This window comes from Hesperophylax consimilis, chromosome 14, assembly GCF_061612785.1.
Source record: "Hesperophylax consimilis isolate HC1 chromosome 14, BYU_Hcon_1.0, whole genome shotgun sequence".
NCBI lineage: Eukaryota > Metazoa > Arthropoda > Insecta > Trichoptera > Limnephilidae > Hesperophylax > Hesperophylax consimilis.
In genome coordinates, this window is record NC_142849.1 from 35,132,813 (window position 1) to 35,150,693 (window position 17,881).

The 17,881-nt window shown below is 33.4% G+C and overlaps 1 protein-coding gene across 2 annotated transcripts; it reads left to right on the forward strand.

Annotated features, from left to right (window-relative positions):
• Positions 1 to 248: 248 nt before the first annotated feature.
• LOC149418225 (uncharacterized) lies at positions 249 to 16,637 on the forward strand. 2 transcript variants are annotated; one of them, XM_089639371.1, is made up of 11 exons: positions 249 to 321; positions 2,691 to 2,818; positions 3,598 to 3,658; positions 6,604 to 6,692; positions 7,550 to 7,684; positions 8,532 to 8,666; positions 10,178 to 10,263; positions 12,134 to 12,283; positions 13,267 to 14,036; positions 14,554 to 14,702; positions 16,253 to 16,637. In XM_089639371.1, the coding sequence occupies exons 2-11, from the start codon at positions 2,815 to 2,817 to the stop codon at positions 16,366 to 16,368; spliced, it is 1,695 nt and encodes a 564-aa protein (XP_089495497.1). In that variant the 5' UTR covers positions 249 to 321; positions 2,691 to 2,814; the 3' UTR covers positions 16,369 to 16,637. The 2 variants fall into 2 exon arrangements, with proteins under 2 accessions (XP_089495497.1, XP_089495496.1); XM_089639370.1 differs by lacking the exon at positions 249 to 321 and adding an exon at positions 335 to 561.
• Positions 16,638 to 17,881: the final 1,244 nt, after the last annotated feature.

Here is a 17,881-nt window from a genome sequence, read left to right on the forward strand (position 1 = left end):
CCAAAGACTAAAATTGGGTTATTTATTTAAAATTTAAAACTTACGTTTCCAACGAGGAGGATTTTCCAACCTTATTGATGGCAGTTTATTTATTTAGATTTCTTGGTGAACTTACTTCATAATTGGTATTATATTTAAATGTTGGCTGAATTACAAGTAGATACCATTATATAATTAGTGAGTCATAAATAACTTTATTTCACTGGCAACACTCAAATGTTATTGGCGCAGTTTTTGAAGATTGCTGTCATTGAGTCGTAGTTTTATAATAACAATATTATTTTCATTGCAACATTTTGTACAAATTTATTTTCTAATAACGTGAGTTACTATTCTGAACGTTGTTGTTGTTTAATTATGTGATTAAAGTGTTTTGATAAATATGTTTATGTGATAGTCGCTACATATTTTGAAAAAACCCAAGTCATTTTTTGAAATGTTTTTTTGCCATAAATGGCTGTCTACCAATGGCAAACTACGCGCTCCGTGGACGGCTGCCACATTTTGCGGGAGCACAGAAAGTATAGCGTCTGTTGTTGAGTCGGATCTTAGACATATATGGTAATAAAATTAACTAACTAACCATCGAGCCGTTTCAAAGTAAGCAAAGAGGACGGACCGCCAAACAACTCGGTCTTGGCACACACTCCTTGCCTCATTCACATTCATACGTCGTCTCATACATAATCTTCTATTATTCTAACTCTTGACATGGCCCGACTCAAGTTTCTGATTCACTTGATCGTGCCATGTCTTCCTCGGGCGTCTCCGACTTCTACCATTCACATTTTAGTCATATATTCTCCATACACTCCTTTCTTCGCTCACTCGCTCTACATGCTCAAACCATCTTAGCGTCCCTTTCTTAATCTTACTCCTTATGCTTACATCAGCCTCGCATTATCTCCCGATGTCCATATTTCTTACACGATCATCCATGGTTTTAACACACATACGACTCAGGGATCTTATTTCTACAGCATTCAATCTGCTTTCATCCTTCCTCTGCCAGTTACATGCCTAACTGCTATACATCAGGGTAGGTACCAGCACTCCATTGTGTACTGCTAGCTTCGCTTTTTTGGACATTTTTTTGTTAACGCCAACCGCGTTCAGTCCTCTATTAATGGAGTACCTGCATTTTCCCTTCTTTCAATATCTCTTGTCAGCCTTCCCATCTCTCGTAAACATACTTCCCAAATACATAAACTCATCCACCTGCTCCAAGTTTTCATCATTCACAACGAGATTGCACTAATATTATTGCATTAATAAACCTAGCTTAAGGTAATATGATATCATAAACTGCATGTTCAGTGGCGGATTAACCCTAAGGCAAAGTAGGCACGTGCCTAGGGGCGCCAGTTACAAAGGGGCGCCGGCGGGCGCCCCTAGAATTAAAAAAAATATATATATAAACTTAATTTTGTAAGTAAGTATGCACCTGCTTACACAATATAAAAGATTATTTACTTCTGTAGAGATGCAGAGCTTCCAAAGCATACTCGCCTTCTTGATTATTCCTCCATGCCTCCATCGCATGATTTTTTAATAGAAGACCGCTCGCTCGTGGATTCGTTCGCGGGCGTTGCTACGTACTCGCAGCGGTATTTGTGTGAATTAATTAGTACATTGCGTTTTAGTTCATTACCCAAATAATGATTGAATTGAAGAAGAAACCTAGTGGTGCAGCTTATAAAAGGAAGGCTAAGGAAAAAGAAGAAAAAAATCAAAATATTATAAAGCATACGAAACATATTGAGACATTTTTTTCTAAATTAAAAAGTGATGATTAGGAATTTTCTAACGCAATTCACAGTGCGTCTTCTACCGAGTCTATTCAATGTGAAATTCCTACTAGTTCTAAACAACACGATTTGTCCATGCTGCCTACTCCGTCAGCCGTAGAAGTTGTGAGGCAGTCGCAAAATAGACTGTTTATCGTGGGATGTGACCCAGTCAAGTGGGATATCAATAACGAAACACAAGAATACATTGCAATTAATGGATTTAATCAAAATCAAAATGCAGATTTTTCATTGAGTAAGAGAATATATGAAGATAAAATCTCACGTTTTTTAACAAAAACAATGTTTGAAAGAAAGTTGTTAAATAGAGAAAAACTTCCAAGGAAATGGCTTATTTATGTGTTTGTATAGGTATATGTTACTTCTTCATGCAAAAAAACTTCTGAACCGATTGTGATGAAACTTGGTATGTAAAAAAAACATAGCTGGCAGTGTTGCCAACGAGGGCAATATATCGCCATTTAGGCTACTCAGAACGAGAATCGGCGCTGAAAAAATCTAAAAGGCGACTGGTCGGGCTACTTCAGAGTCAAGTTAAAAACATAATTTTCACGTAAAAACATCAATTTTAAACAATTCTCTAGCCACCCCCCCCCCCATGAATTTTTTTTTTCGGGACAAATTTTATTTTCTTGAAATTCTCTAGCCACCCCCCCCCCCTCCCACGAAATTTTTATTTTCACGTAAAACCCACCTAACTACAAATTCGGCTACTTTAGGTACTTGTTAAAATTTATAATATGTGGTCGCTAGAGGGGCGCCGATGAGGTGCTTGCCTAGGGCGCTCTCAACAGTTAATCCGCCTCTGTGCATGTTTGTTTGAATCGCTTTCTTTTGAAATGCCGATAGATTTATGTAAAGTGAGATGTTTTATGTTTTCAGCAATGATCTGAGCGAGGTTGTTAACTCAAACTCTAAAAAAAGGGAACATCGAATATCACTGCGGTTGGCATCTCATTTAATTTATGGTACATGTCTCATCTATCATAAGAAAGCGTTAGAACTTATGAGTAAGAATGGAATTTATTATTTTTTTTCTAAATATTTACTTTATAAACGTCGAATTTTTCATTATTGACTTAATTTTAGCTGATAAAATTAAGTGAATGGTGACTTGAATATGTGTTTGGAACTTATTTGCATTAATATACCTGTCACGTAAACTCGAAGCAAAGATATCGGTGACCTTATATTATAACTCATCAAAATGACAATTCAACACACCCATAAAAAGTGCTATAAAATTATGAAAAGTGATGAAACAAAAACGATGTGTGTTGAATTGTAATTTTTAGGAGTTGTCATGGAACCAAATATAATACATCGATGGGGATAGTCTGAATTCTCGACAAATCAGTAACAATTTAAAAAATGATACTTTAATTCAAAGCCAATCCGTGCCCTTCTAGAGTTCATTGAACCGAAGTTACACAGCACAAACGAAATTGGAGATCTGATTTATTTTGAATACCTACTAATGGTTATAATGTACTTAAGTAACATGTAACAATAACAACTGAATGTTCCATGTTTTGCATATTAATGTTAAAACACTACAATATGTGTCGGTATGTACGATGCTACTACTGTTTATGCTAGTCTCACATGAGTGCTATGCTTGGCCTGTTTCACCATATCGCTTGGAGCCATCAAAATAGACTAACATAATACTTAATAGAGTGTTAATAAATTACTCAATTACAAATAGATAATTTTATTTTGTGTCCTGTAATGGTAGTATTCAATATCAATTATGTATTTATACCAAAGTACCTTATATTGTTTTCAGATAGCTGCTCTAATGCCTTTGTACAAAACAACGAAGCTTTAATAAGTCAAAGATTTGATCTGTAAGTATTATAATCAATTAATTAGCAGTAGCGTGCGTTGCTCTATATCCAAACTTAGGTTGTGTGTAGTTTTCAAGTTGAACATTGCCATATTCCGCTAATTGTTTTGGCCAAATGAATGAATAAGGCACAGCTCTTCAGCCTGTAGAAGTAAGAACTGCAGCCACTGGTAACTGGAATTCCTAATTATTCAGACTAAGAATCCAGAAATGCATTTAGAAACATTTAATTTTTTTAAAGAATTGATACATTTATATTATTAGTGTGGTGAACGTATGTCTGTCGGTATGAAAGAGACAGGCATATCTGAGTGAGACAGCATGACATAAAAAGGCATGTCTGTTGAAACTCATCCTCTTTTCAATAGCAAGCTCTTATATTGTCCATTGTATCAATACTTGTAGCTACCTGAATAAAAACGAATAGTAACGTTGTACCCACATTCTTTTTACTAAGAAGAAATCTGGATGACCGGTACGGAAGATCACCACAATTAGTAACTAACTGTACCCCGCCACGCGTTGGTGTGGCTCAGTCTATCTGTGCAGATAGAGACACAATAGCGCGTATTTCTTTTACGTCTCACAGATGGCGCTGTTTTTCAAAAAAGCAGGTTTTTACAAACACGCGTAGTCGAATACAACGTTGTGTCGAAATTTCAAATCAATCGTTGAAGAATTTTCGGACAATTAAGATTTTGAACAAACGAACATTTACATTTTTATTTATATAGAAGAAGATATAGATAATAGAGAATAATTGTGGTAATCAAATCAATATTAAATTTAATCGTTCAAATATGATGCGACCAAGATATTTTGTTAGTAGGCAATTTATAATGTGAGTTGTGATGTCTTTTCAAATACATCTATTTCAATTTCGATTTTGTTTTCATGAATGAATGAATGCAAATCTTGGAAACGGAAATTAACCCAATTCCCGATATGCAATCGAGCTGAAACTCAGTTAATAGACTCGTTGTCGATGACAATGCATTCTATCAATTTTTCGTGTGGCGATCACGTATACACATGTGGAAATATAAGCATTTCTCTGAAATTAGATAACATTACAGCAGTTAATACACAAAATAACACATTTTGAATACATCTATTAATAAAAACTAGCAGTTAAAAACCCGCTCCGCGGGTTTTTGCTGCTAGGCCCTGCGGGCGGCACTTCTTGCACGGCACTGATATTAACTGTTATGGTACCTAATATAATTTGCTCATAGGAGATTTGCAGTGCTTAAATACGTGTTACAACCGACAATGTCTATAAGTTGAATCAATATCGTATAGTTTGTCACAACAATCAAAGATAGTTATAACAAAGTTGACTGAAATAATAGATTATTACATATTGATTAATTGTACCCGTGTTATTGGATAAAAGGAGGGTAATTGTGCGATGAGATTAACAGTCGGTTTAATTAAAAGGTGTAAATTTCACTCCAACTGGTGGTAATTCTTTACCTAAAACTGTTACTGTATCTAATAAAGTTTAAAGTTAGAATATATATACACCTTCATCAAGAGAGTAAAAATCTATATATAAAGGTAGATTATTACAATATAGCGCCCCTGAGGTGATATCTCACAAAAGCGGCGCTATGCAAATTGTCCAATTAATAAATAAATATAATGTTTACATTTTATTATGTACGTATGCATTGATATACAATGGAAATAGATAAAATAATGTTATCCTATTAAACTTTATTTTATTAAAAAACAAATAACTTTTTTAACATCCTTTTATTATATACAACCAATACATGTTTCATGAACGAAGTATACACCGAAGTCAAAAATTAAATATAGATTACAATTGGAAAAAAGAAGTGGAAGGAGGGGGGAGGGGTAAGAGTAGGCTGGGTTTATACGAATTAGGAATTACAATATGAAAGACCAGTTAAGTGGGAAAATATTTAAAAGAGAGTTTATAAAAAAAATTTCTTGTTAATTATATCTACTTTTATAAACATGTTCTCTTATTTCTAAAATTTCGAAATAATTTATTTGTGATGTTTTTTATCCCGTGTGAAGTATTTTAAGACCTGAAAAAAAAAATTGCATAAAACAATATATTCATAAGACAAATAACATTTAATAACGGTTATTCTAATAAATTGAAAGTTGAAATACTAAATAAAAAAATTAAACATATTCTCTTCAAACGGTATTTTTACCCTATTTCTTAAGATATAAATAAACAATCAGGATTAAAGCATCGCAAATAAATAATTTTTAAATTTTAGAAATTATAAAACATGTCAATATAAAATCAGATATAATTAATAAGCAAAAAAAATTATAAATAATAATGAAAAATGCCATTGCAAAGTTTAAATAAACTTCCAGAAGAAATCTTCTTATGAAACGCTTAATGGTCAAGTAATTTAGCATATTTAAATATTCGCGCCAGTTATTTGGTTAGTTTTTACACCGCCAGAGGTGCGCTCTGTGTCGGCCAGCTATTGCCGGCCATATTGAATGAACGCGTGCTTTTTTCGTCAAACGTCAAACGTAATCACGAAATTGTGGATAATTTTCACTGTAATTTAATTAATCCAATGGATTATAAACTTTCTAAAACATATTTTCTTCGATATTATCCAAAAATTATATGAGGAGAAACGATATTTTTGAAGAAATATCGTATTACATGTGGCGATTCTTTTTCAGTATGAAATCGTGTCTTAATTTTTAATGTCTTATTTTTTTTGTATCCAGTCGCCTGCAAACCGAAATGAACCTTACGGTTGCTTAAAATTGAGGGGCAGATTGGTATTTTTTGCCTGCAGACCCCCAATGCAGAATTTATCCGAATCACATAATATGAATTTGACCAATCAGAGGGCCTACATCGTCCAGACGCTGGGACAATAATACTATCAGATAGATGTATTATAGTAAAATATAGTTTTGCACTAATTATTTCAGAGCACTTTGCAAGATACCAGATAGTGAAGTGGATTCGGTGCAAGAATCTATCGAGTCCTGCATATCCACAATGTTTCCTACGGAACAAGGTAATCCATATTTAAATATTGTTTTGTTGTATAAATTAGTTTAACCTTTCAGGCCTCTGGCATATTGGCCGTTATATTTCTTAGAGATGAATAAATGGGATATTTCTGAAAGTATCCGAAAACTAAAAACTGTTTTGAAAGGTGATAAAACACGCTTTCAATTTTATTATTATAAATCTAAAATTTTCAAATCAAACATAAAAAGTTTGAAAAATGGCTCAATGTTTTTACATAAAAATAAATATATGATACAAAAAAAAAACAATGTGTTATTAGACAATTATGTAATAAACAATACTCTTGTCTCAGTTTTTGTAATTTCGTATAAAAAAAATTCACAAATTTTTAATTTTTTTTTTCAAATTGCGGTCATAATCTTTGATTTTTATTCTGTGGTTAACTTCTATATTTGAATATACAGCTGGTTTCTAATGTCTCTCTAAAGTTAATATTTCTAACTATGACTGTATATTATCTCCATAAATAGCTAGTAATAACATAGATCACTGTAGAAATGTATTATAAATTTGTACAGCGCCCTTGAGGTGATTTTGCACAAAAACGGCGCTATACAAATCATTCAAATATTATTATTATTATGACGGTAACGGAGACACAACTATTTCTATGAGACCATATGAGGTGTTCTGAAAAGCAAACAAATTTACCCTACGGGTAATAGCTGTTTATTCTCAAAACCTATGCTTCGTTTCATGAATTAAAAGTTGTATGGGTGTCAACATGTGAAGTGTTGGCTTTAGCAAGGCGTACTAACATATTTAGCAGTCTATTTCCCTGCCTTTAATTTAAACCTTGATTAAATGTAATTCACAGTTGGGTATGGGTATTTATTAAAGAATTACAGGATGCCGACATTCACTCGAGGCAGATATCGAGTAATCTCAATCTCATGTTTGAAGATGAAGAGATTGAAGCTGTAAGAAGCATTCGGAAGGACTCACTCTCCATTCATTCTCCTAAAACAATTTATGGTAAATAGCATTTGGTTGTATTATTGTCAAAATATGAAGTGTTGGCTAAACCATGGTTTTAGCAAGGCTTACTAAGATATTTAGCAGTCTATTTCCCTGTGAAGTGAAGTGAAGTTAGCAGTCCACAATGCTGATGTATGGAAGTGAGGCATGGAACTAGCAGAGAAAAGATGAAAGTAGATTGACTGCTGTTGAAATGAGACCCCTGAGGCGTATGTGTGGTAAAACCATGTATGATCGTGTGAGGAATATGGAGATCCGCAAAGAATGCAAGGCTTATGTAAGCTTAGGACGGGTTGTTTCGGAGAATTTGAACAATTCATCAAATTTCAACGTTCATTTTCCAGTTCTGTGAAAGATTTTTTCAAGTTCTGTTTTAATTTCAGTTTTGTCAATCAACTAGCCTATAATGATATAATAACAGAACTTGAATAGGACTTTCACAGAACCCGGAAATAAACGATGAAATTTGATGAATTGTTCAAATTCTCCGAAACAACCCGTCCTTAATGTTTGGGCATGTAGAGCGAATGAGCGAAGAAAGGAGAGTAAGGAGGATATATGATGCAAATGCGAATGGTAGCAGTAGTCGAGGACGCCCGAAGAAGACATGGCACGATCAAGTGAATCAGATACTCGAGTCAGGCCATGTCAAGAGTCAGAATAATAGAAGAATATGTATGAATGTGAATGAGGCAAGGAGTGTGCTAAGACCGAATTGTTTGGCGGTCCGTCCTCTCTGCCTACCCCTGCGGAAACGGCCTGATGGTTAGTTAGTTATTTCCCTGTCTTTAATTAAAACCTTGATTAAATGTTATTCAGAGTTGGGTATGGGTATTTATTGAAGAATTACAGGATGCAGACATTCACTCGGTGCCGAAATCGAGTAATCTCAATCCTATGTTTGAAGATGAAGAGATTGAAGCTGTAAGAAGCATTCGGGAAGACTCTCTCTCCATTCATTCACCTAAAACAATTGATGGTAAATAGCACTTGGTTGTATTTTTGTTATATTTATATAAACCAAGAAATTTATAATTATATTCTTAAAGGTTGACTAAACAAACACCGGAAAGCATAATGATCGTACAACAATTATGTAGACTTGGTCCAGGTGTAATATATTAATATTAATGGACTGTGACTAATGTAGGCATAAGGCTGACATAACTTGAGCTGACAAATGAATGAATATATTATGCAATGTAAATAATTTGTGTGAGAACAATTACACAATAAGCATTTTTGGGAAACCAACTTTAGAACTAATCTACAGTATTCTGTACCTTATTAAGTTGCTATAATTTAGTCATTAGAATTATTAGTAATGCTGTATTTAGTAATTTAGTAGAGGTCTCTCTTTTCATGAAGCTTTTTCCAATAATTCTGATTCATCACAGCCATTGAAAGCTAAACAAAAGAATACCTAGTATAAGTAGGTAGTTATTCTAGTGTTGTTTTCTTTGTTTGAATTACAATAGTTGTTAGTTCTCAGAAATATGTTGTGTAGTTGCTGATAAGGTTTCCTTTGAACGCAATGATGTTTGTGCTGATTGTAACAATGGTTTTACGTTCCTTAGTGAATAATAATTATAATAATAATAATATTGTTATTTCGGCTACTGGCATTATACCTAGCTCCCTCATTAAAAATTTAGGTGTATTAGATCTATCAAAAATTTTATATACAAAAATGCAAAAATCAGTCATTTTAAATACATGTAGCATAATGAAAGATTTTTTTAAATATTTATGTTGAGGGATCGGTAGGATTTATAGGCCCTGTTAGAAGTTCTACCGAGCCGAACCCTCTGATATGAAAATATCTGGAGTCGGTGAATTATTTTCCCATTTGATCTCTGGTGAGTTGACGTGTTGTTCTTGTATTGTTTTGTATTTATTTTGCTTATATAATGCACTTGCATAATGTTGATTGCCTAGATGATCATTTGTGGAAAAGTGTGTGGAAGGGTTTAGTTTTACCTATGGGGAAGAATTAACCCGGACATAAAGTCGGAAATTTAATAAAACATGAATGATCTAAATTGTTTAGTGGCTGACAGATTACCATATAAGTTCAAAACTTTTTATATAACTCCATATTGTTCGCCATACAATCCCATACAGACCTGTCAAACCTTAAAAGATGATGTGTTATAAGTGTGGGCGTGGCGACGATATGCGCTATGATCTGTAACCAGGCGATATTTGAAAATTATACGACCTCTCTCCTGCCGTAGGACAATTTACGGAGCGACATAATTAAGCGGCTGTCATCTGTCAATGTGACAGATCCCATATAAGGAAATGATATTCGGCGGCAGTTCCCAATTGATCTGACCCCCTCTCCCGAGAAAGATTATAGCGTAGTGTGACACCCCAACTCAATATAGCTTGACTTGTCTAAGGCTTTATTATTATTTATATTTTAACATCTGATGGTGTGGTAAGTTAGTATTTTTCAAGTCTGTTGATTGTACTTACTCTTTCTAGGTGACTTTTCTGATTTTGGAGAAAGTGCAATTCCACACTTTGCAAAAAATGATCGTTTTAATGAGTTATTAGCTAAACAGCAAATGGTAAGCCACTACATAATAATAATAAGTTAACCAAGTTCTAACTTTATATATTTTAATCTCCCCATTTTCTGCAATGGAACTGCTAACAGATTATTTTAACTGATTTCCTAAAATTCATCTATAAGATAATTCTATTTAGAAACTCCATTCAGGCATCCAAAAAAGCCTCTTTTCAAGTCTTTAAGAATTATTAATATCATGCAATTATACCTAAAAATAATCCATGCGTCAAAATCATCAACAGTAAAGACAGAATGGAGACTTTTGGTACTGAAATATACAACAACCTTTGCTTAAAGACACCATTTATGTATACAGTGCCTCACATGTACAGCAAACTACCACTCTAGACCATAGCAATAACCAATATTATGTATTCCTTCAACGAAAATACCAGTGAATGGCTAATTAATATCTTTGGCTAATTGACTAATGAGTCAAGATCACAAGGAAATTGAAATAGAACTTGTTATTCTGAAATTTACTAATATGCTGTCCATTGAGGTATATACGAAAGTACAATACAAACAGTGGTAAAACAGTGACTAAACAGTGGTATTATAGTACAAGTTGCCTCTTACTATCAGATTAATTTATTGACAAATCACAGAAAGGGAGACTGTCACATCGCCTCCCGCGCTCCGAGCATGTGGTTTGTTCCGCTTTCTCGGATTGGCTGGTCTATCAATTTGAATGTCTATGGGTTTTACTTTAATCAATATTCGTGTAAATTAGGTACCCAAAAATTAAATGTGAAAGAAACAAAGAAAAACAACGACACGCAGTCGAGATAAGGCCGGTATGTCTGTATTTTTTTAGTAATGGTTTCACTAGGCTTATCTATCTTGCAGTGGCTTCTGTCAGAGAGCAACTTGACATAAATGTCTCTAAAGCCAAGCTTAAAATGCAACTGATATACAAGGCCGGCTGTGACCCAAACGTCACCTTGCGTTAGTAAAAAACCTAAAGGACGCTGTGTTAGGTTTTATTAGTACCTTGGTTCCTTGGCACCTTGGCAAGTCTAAGCTAGTTTATGAAAACATTGGTAATCCCCTTACCAACATACAATATTTCATAGACACAAACTATTTCAGACAAACTACGTTTCTTTAAATTAGCCTTTATCACATCGCTCACCGGTGGCCAATGAACAAAATGGATGATTATACAAAATCCTTCAGATTTCTTACTTTTTTCCAAAACACTCCCTTTCTCCCTTTGAAATGCCCCAGATCTGGGGACTTCTCCCCAGACATAGCAATCTCTGGTGTCGGTAACCACAAGTGACATGGAGCAACACCCCGGCCCGCGGTGGCTCGGCAATCAATTTTGGGCTTTACTCAATTTTGTTCATTGAGCAATCGAAAGGATTCGAGTGACATCGACAATTGTTGCCTCACCAAGTTAGCTGATTGCCCCTTCCTATTACCTTTGTGGGATCAGTACTTTACATGGATTTTGCAAGAAATCACATTTTTAACTACAGGTCTAAATTATTTTGATCTATTTTATTAATTCTTCTCCATCACTTGGATTTAACAGTACCTAATCTGTCAATAATATTGGCACATCTGTGACCTACCTCAGAACAGGTTACACCCAGTGAGGTAGATATGTAGCAAATTATATATATATATTTATATATACAGTATATGTATATAGTATATACCTACATAGCAATTACTGCTTGTATATTGTTGTTTTGTATGAAATTATAAAAATAATATTTAACTAAACTGATATTGAATCGTACTCTCTAGTAGATTAATGATCTCGTTAAAATTCCTGAACGGTATGTCTGAAAACCATTTTAATAATGTACTTCGTATTATTTTGTCTGATTATTCAGTAACCATTGTTAATTTTGCAGATGATTGACGATGCTAGTTATAACCCAATCACGGATGTTTTACAAATATACAATTGTGAATATAGTTTACATCACACTCCCTGTGACTCTTCCTTAGTTCCTCCGACCATAAGAAAAACCACTTCCAAGGATCTGCTCCAATCGCAATCGGTAAAAATTAATGACACTTATAAAAATTTCATTGAAGATTTCACACTAGAAATTAGCACGGATTGGAAGCGTAAGCAAAAAAGAAAAAGAAAGGTTGTGGATAAATTCAAAGAGTTTAGGTCAGGATATATGCGTTTGCAGAGGATTAACTTGATGTCTCACTTGAGATGCCAAGTCAGTACATATTAATCATTTCGAATTATTACAATTATTATAATATATATTTATATTATTGCTTAAACCAGTGTTTCCCAACGTCATTCCCATGTTTATAATTCATTAACCTCTCACCAACTTAGATCTGCTTTTGTATGATTGTAATGTATTAATAGCAGCCGTAACTCCACACCAACTGTTATTGTGTGAAAATTTGGCTTTTTTTAACGCCCACTTTGGGAAACACTGTCTTAAATGCTTTGATTTGGCTTCGAGTGACCCATTTTGTACCATTTGCATGTATCTCAGTACATACCAAAGAATTCATCTTAGTGTGAGTTTCAATTTTTAACCTTACCTACGCGACTGTAGCTTGTTCATTTATGTAAACCTCCATGATGGCTCTCTTTAATCTCTTTAAGCGTATGTTGCATTTATGTGACGCCTGAAACAGTGTGCAAGAATGGCCACAATTGAAAATGTAAAGGCATGCACACCTAACTTGCTGGTAACCTAACTGCACTGCTTTTATCTACACTTTCACATTTTCTTCATCGCTTAATTATAGATATTTACAATATGTATTGTTAGTAATATTATGAATTCTTATAATGTAGGTACATATTTATGCTTCATACAGATTTTCAATACTACTACTTCATTTAATAGGAACAAATATTTATATTGCCATATATTTTAGATTTTCACTAGATAATGATTTATAAAATCAAATTTAAGTCTTACATCTTTTCTGGTACCTACTATCATACTCTTTATATAATGTTATAAAAATGTTGACAAATTGCATATGATGGATGCCTTTACAGACACCTTTGGATGACATAGTCGATATTCAAAAAGAAACTACTAAACGTTTAATGGACCCAAAACAGAATCACAGCAACAGTAAAATGTTGAGTTCAATGTATCGCAGGAACTTGTTGACAAGACAGAAGTCTGCAGATAAAACTTTCTTTGTCAGTCCTCCCGAAGAACTGAGACATAAACAGTACACATCTGAAATTCCAGATGATTCTGATATTAATATCATTTCTAATGACTCTGCAGCCAACTCACCAGTCCCAGCCTCTTTGCCATTTATTGATAAATGTAACGAAAAGAAAATCGGTGAAAATTATTCTTTTAATGAAGATCAAATGTCTTATGTAACGATAAGAAAAAAGTATGAATCGAGAATCAATTCCAATTCATCACTGCGAAACGTAGGTGAAAGCCCCATCAGCAATATGAGCGGTGAAAACGAACACAAAAATGGGAACTGTGAAAATGAACACAGCGGCATGAATACCGAAAATATTCACAGCAATGTAGATGACGGTGAAAATGAACAACGCAATCAATCGGTCTACATTTTATTTCCAAAGAATCAAAAGAACGGGGTCAAAATTGAAGAATTAAAAATGTTTATTGGCGGCTCGAGATCAAACAATAGAAAAATTCTTTACGAATTTTTCAGTCAACAAAACCCTGGAACTCGTTTTTCAAGTACAACTAATTCGCTTCTTAAAAATTACAAAGCCACCTCAGCAAAAAGATCTTCTCCATTTAGCAGAATTTTAGAAAAATCCCTTATAAGGTTGGATTATTTATTAGTTTATTCGTATTGTCAAATTTGTGTGCGAAAGGAATAAGAGAATATTTTACTGGTTCATACAAATATGGAAAATGTAATTATTTGTATATAATATGTTTTTTAACTGGGATATAAAAATGGGATTATTCAAAATAAGCTATAATAAAACACTCAATTTTTGTGTTTACCACGCTTTTCAAATACTGAATTGTATCTTGTGTCTGTTCAAGTTTCGGTTAATCTAATTTTTTCTAACAAAGGGGATGAATTTGTGTTGTTGCCTCAACATTCAATAATGGTTTGACTCACTTGCCTTTTCCTTTCGCCCTCAGAAATAGTTTATAAAATTATAATAATAATGGGAAAAAATCAACTCAAGGGTGCAGTGTTCTATTTTACCAATCTGGATTTCATCTTCTCCGTCATGAAGATGTTTTATTATGTGTTGTTATCATTGTTCTTTTATTCATTCCAAACATTGTCTCAATAGGTTTATAATATGTAGTTGTTTTTTCTGCAGCGAGGAGTGGAATGAGTTTGGTGTATTTGAAAAAGTAAATAAACTTTGGTCGTGTAATAACAAAGTGTCTCTGGAAATGCTTTTGAAAGAGGCGCCTCTGGGACCCAATCCTTCTTCCACTATGGCCAAAATATTCACCTCCCTTATGAGTAAGTAATATTTTCTTATAATGTATATAGGGTAAATTTAAAAGAATTTATAATCTGCTCTTTCATTGATGGCGCTAATTTCATTATTTTAGGAAAATGACTTTTTGCTTTAACACATATACGCAATATGAATAAATAGTTTTGTCTATGTGGAAACTCAATTTTTTCAAGAGAGGCATACAAATACAATGTTGTATTGTGATAAAATCCAATATTGTATTTGTATACATTTCTTAAAACAATTGAGTTTGTATACGGACAAAACTATGAGCGGTGAGGTTTATCTAAGCGAATGCGTTTGCTGCGGTGGAGGGAGACCTTTTGACCTCTCCGACAGGACTCTCTCGACCCATCGCGTTGCGCTGCAGTGGGACACATTGACCCCCAGATTTGTACCCACCCCTCAAATCTTTTTCCTTCTCAGAACTTCCTCTCCTTCCTTTCCATAAGACCCTCCATACAGCATCTCCAAAAATGACATAGGTTTTTTTTCCTCAGGGCCTCCTGTGTGGAGCTAATGTAAAAAAAAAAAAATGTTTATTCACATTCATATTGCGTATGTTCGGGTGCAAATAAATTATTAATCATAATATTTTAAAGCGATTCTTGCAAAAAATGTCTTTTACCACAAAAATTAAATTAGCGCCATCTATGAAAGAGCTGATTGATAATTCTTGCAAGTATACCCTTAATAAAAATGTTTCGTTGGTTCCGCAAAGAAACTAGGAAATTTATTATCCACTTTGTTTTGATTGTACTACCAAACAACTTCTATACTTGTTCTATGAACATATTCTAATTTACACTCCCTCGTTCATTTAACACCCGGTCCCATGCGATTGTCTTTAATTTGTTTAAAATCTTCGGAAATAATAAAAATATATTAAAAAAAAATTCCACATAGTAACTCAGCATGCCCAAGCTATAAAAGTACTAAACGAAAATCGAATATTATTTGAAATGCAACTCAATTAACCTTGTAATATGTTTATTACGGTCCGCCGCCTATCGGTATTTGCCCACACCTGCTTTCTTTAAATACTCCGGACATCTCTCGCTCGCTTGCACATAGGAGTTGAGTGTGTGTGGAACAGAGATAGAGATTCGATTTGGGTTTCACGGTTTCACGGTCATAAAAACCCTCATTCCATGAATAGAATTATTACAACAACAAATAGTGTACTATCCTTTGTTGAAATACCGATGTAAACGAAAGGCATAAAGATAAATGTTAAAAGTAGACTTACTTTTAGATAATAATGTACATAAAGTTGGGACCTTTACAAAGAGATTGGTATATAATATTCATATAAAAACATTGAATAATTCCGTCTTTTCTGCAATTGAAATGAGGCCGGCGCAAAAGATAGAACTACCTTCCCGCCGTTAAGCATCAATCGACCGAACGGGTAGAAATACCTTTCCCGGCCGAAGTGTGTTAAGATCTTTCTAACACCCTCTAATCAGTTTCTGGATATCTAGTTCCAAATCTCGCAACACTTTAAAAATTTAGTCAATATAAGGACCATAATATATTAAAAAATTTTCAGATTTAAAGACTTCGCATTTTGTGCAAATCGTGAAGAATAATGTGGGTCAAATAGAGTCCATACTGAAGGGACCAGCTTCGCGCATAAGAACAGCCTATCATCCGTACTCCATGTGACTTTCTAATACTTTATAAAAACTGGCTGATATTGAAAAACAATATCTTTGTTTCCTTATCGACCATCTTTTGATAAGCTTTCATATTCTGTGTACTTATGTTGTTATAATTTTTGTTAACAAAATCGGTTTTAGGACAGGTTTCCTGCAACTGCTTTTTCATGTAAAAGATTTTTCTTGTCTAGTTATTTTGTGGTCTAGTTTTTTTGTGGTTTAGTTTTTTGTGGTCTAGTTTTTAGTTTAGTTTATTTTATAACTGGAACACACTTACTACTTATAATTTTGATGACTAAAACATTTAGAATATTATGTTAGTTTTATTTGGAAATAAACACATTTTTGTTATCAATTGTGGTTTTTTATTTATTTAAGTGATAATAAATCACAAAATAATAACAATAATATTTACAATAAATTGTTCCTAATGAGTTAAATAAAACTCATTTCACGGGAAAGACGAGTATACACTTATTTTTAGGAAATTATTTTTAAGCACAAATACAAATTTAAAAGGAAGTTCAATGAAGAGTGTACATAGATTTTTAAACCGGCTAGACAGACTTAACACAGTTCATTGAAAATATTTCATAAATTCATTTATGCAGATAAATGATATTTATTAGATATTTATACCTTATAAAATAAGGTTAAGAAGGATGCAGAAGTTTTTTTTTAAATGTGAAACTGTACAAGAGTCCCTTCTGCTCCCAACTGTCTAGAGTCAGTGAGACTATGGCATCCCCAATTGGGGTATGTTGTGAGGATGAAGGTATTGGGAAGTTTTAGGTTACTGGGTAATGCGTTGTATTGTTTATATGCGATGTATTGTAAGGAGTTAATTCAACATTAAGTTATTTAGTATGAATATATGGGTGTTTGATGTTCTGATTGTGTTTTGTGCTGGTATGTCGGAATCAAAGTTTTAAATATTTGATTACTCCAATACGAATAATGTAAATGCATGTGTATAGAGGTAAACAAAACTTATCTAAGCCCTCGAAATGTATTGCCGGAGAAGAATGCTCAGGATTCAATTGACAGCCAGGCACACTAATCTATCCATTCTTTTATTTTATTTTTTATTATTTATTGAGTTAGTTTATACATTTGAATATAAACTAATATAAACAAGATCATATTTCATTTTGTAATTTTACATATTTTTACAATAAATATAACATTTCTTTTTAAATACATTCATTCTTCCTTCATTCTTCAGACTTTCAGGCATTTCATCATACATTTTTAGTCCTTTGTACATTAGGCAGTTCTGTGATTTTGTTTTTTTCATATGTGGCAATCTAATCCTATTTACATTTCTGGTTTCGTAATTATGAACATCTCTATTAAAAACAATTTCATCCTTAAAATATTTTGGCATTTGGTTGTTCATGATTTTATGTACAAAAATTAACACATTAAATAATAGTCTCTTTTTTATAGAAATCCAATTTAGCTGTTCTCTCATTTGATCTATGCTTGCGTATTTTCCTTTTCCTAGTATACATCTCATA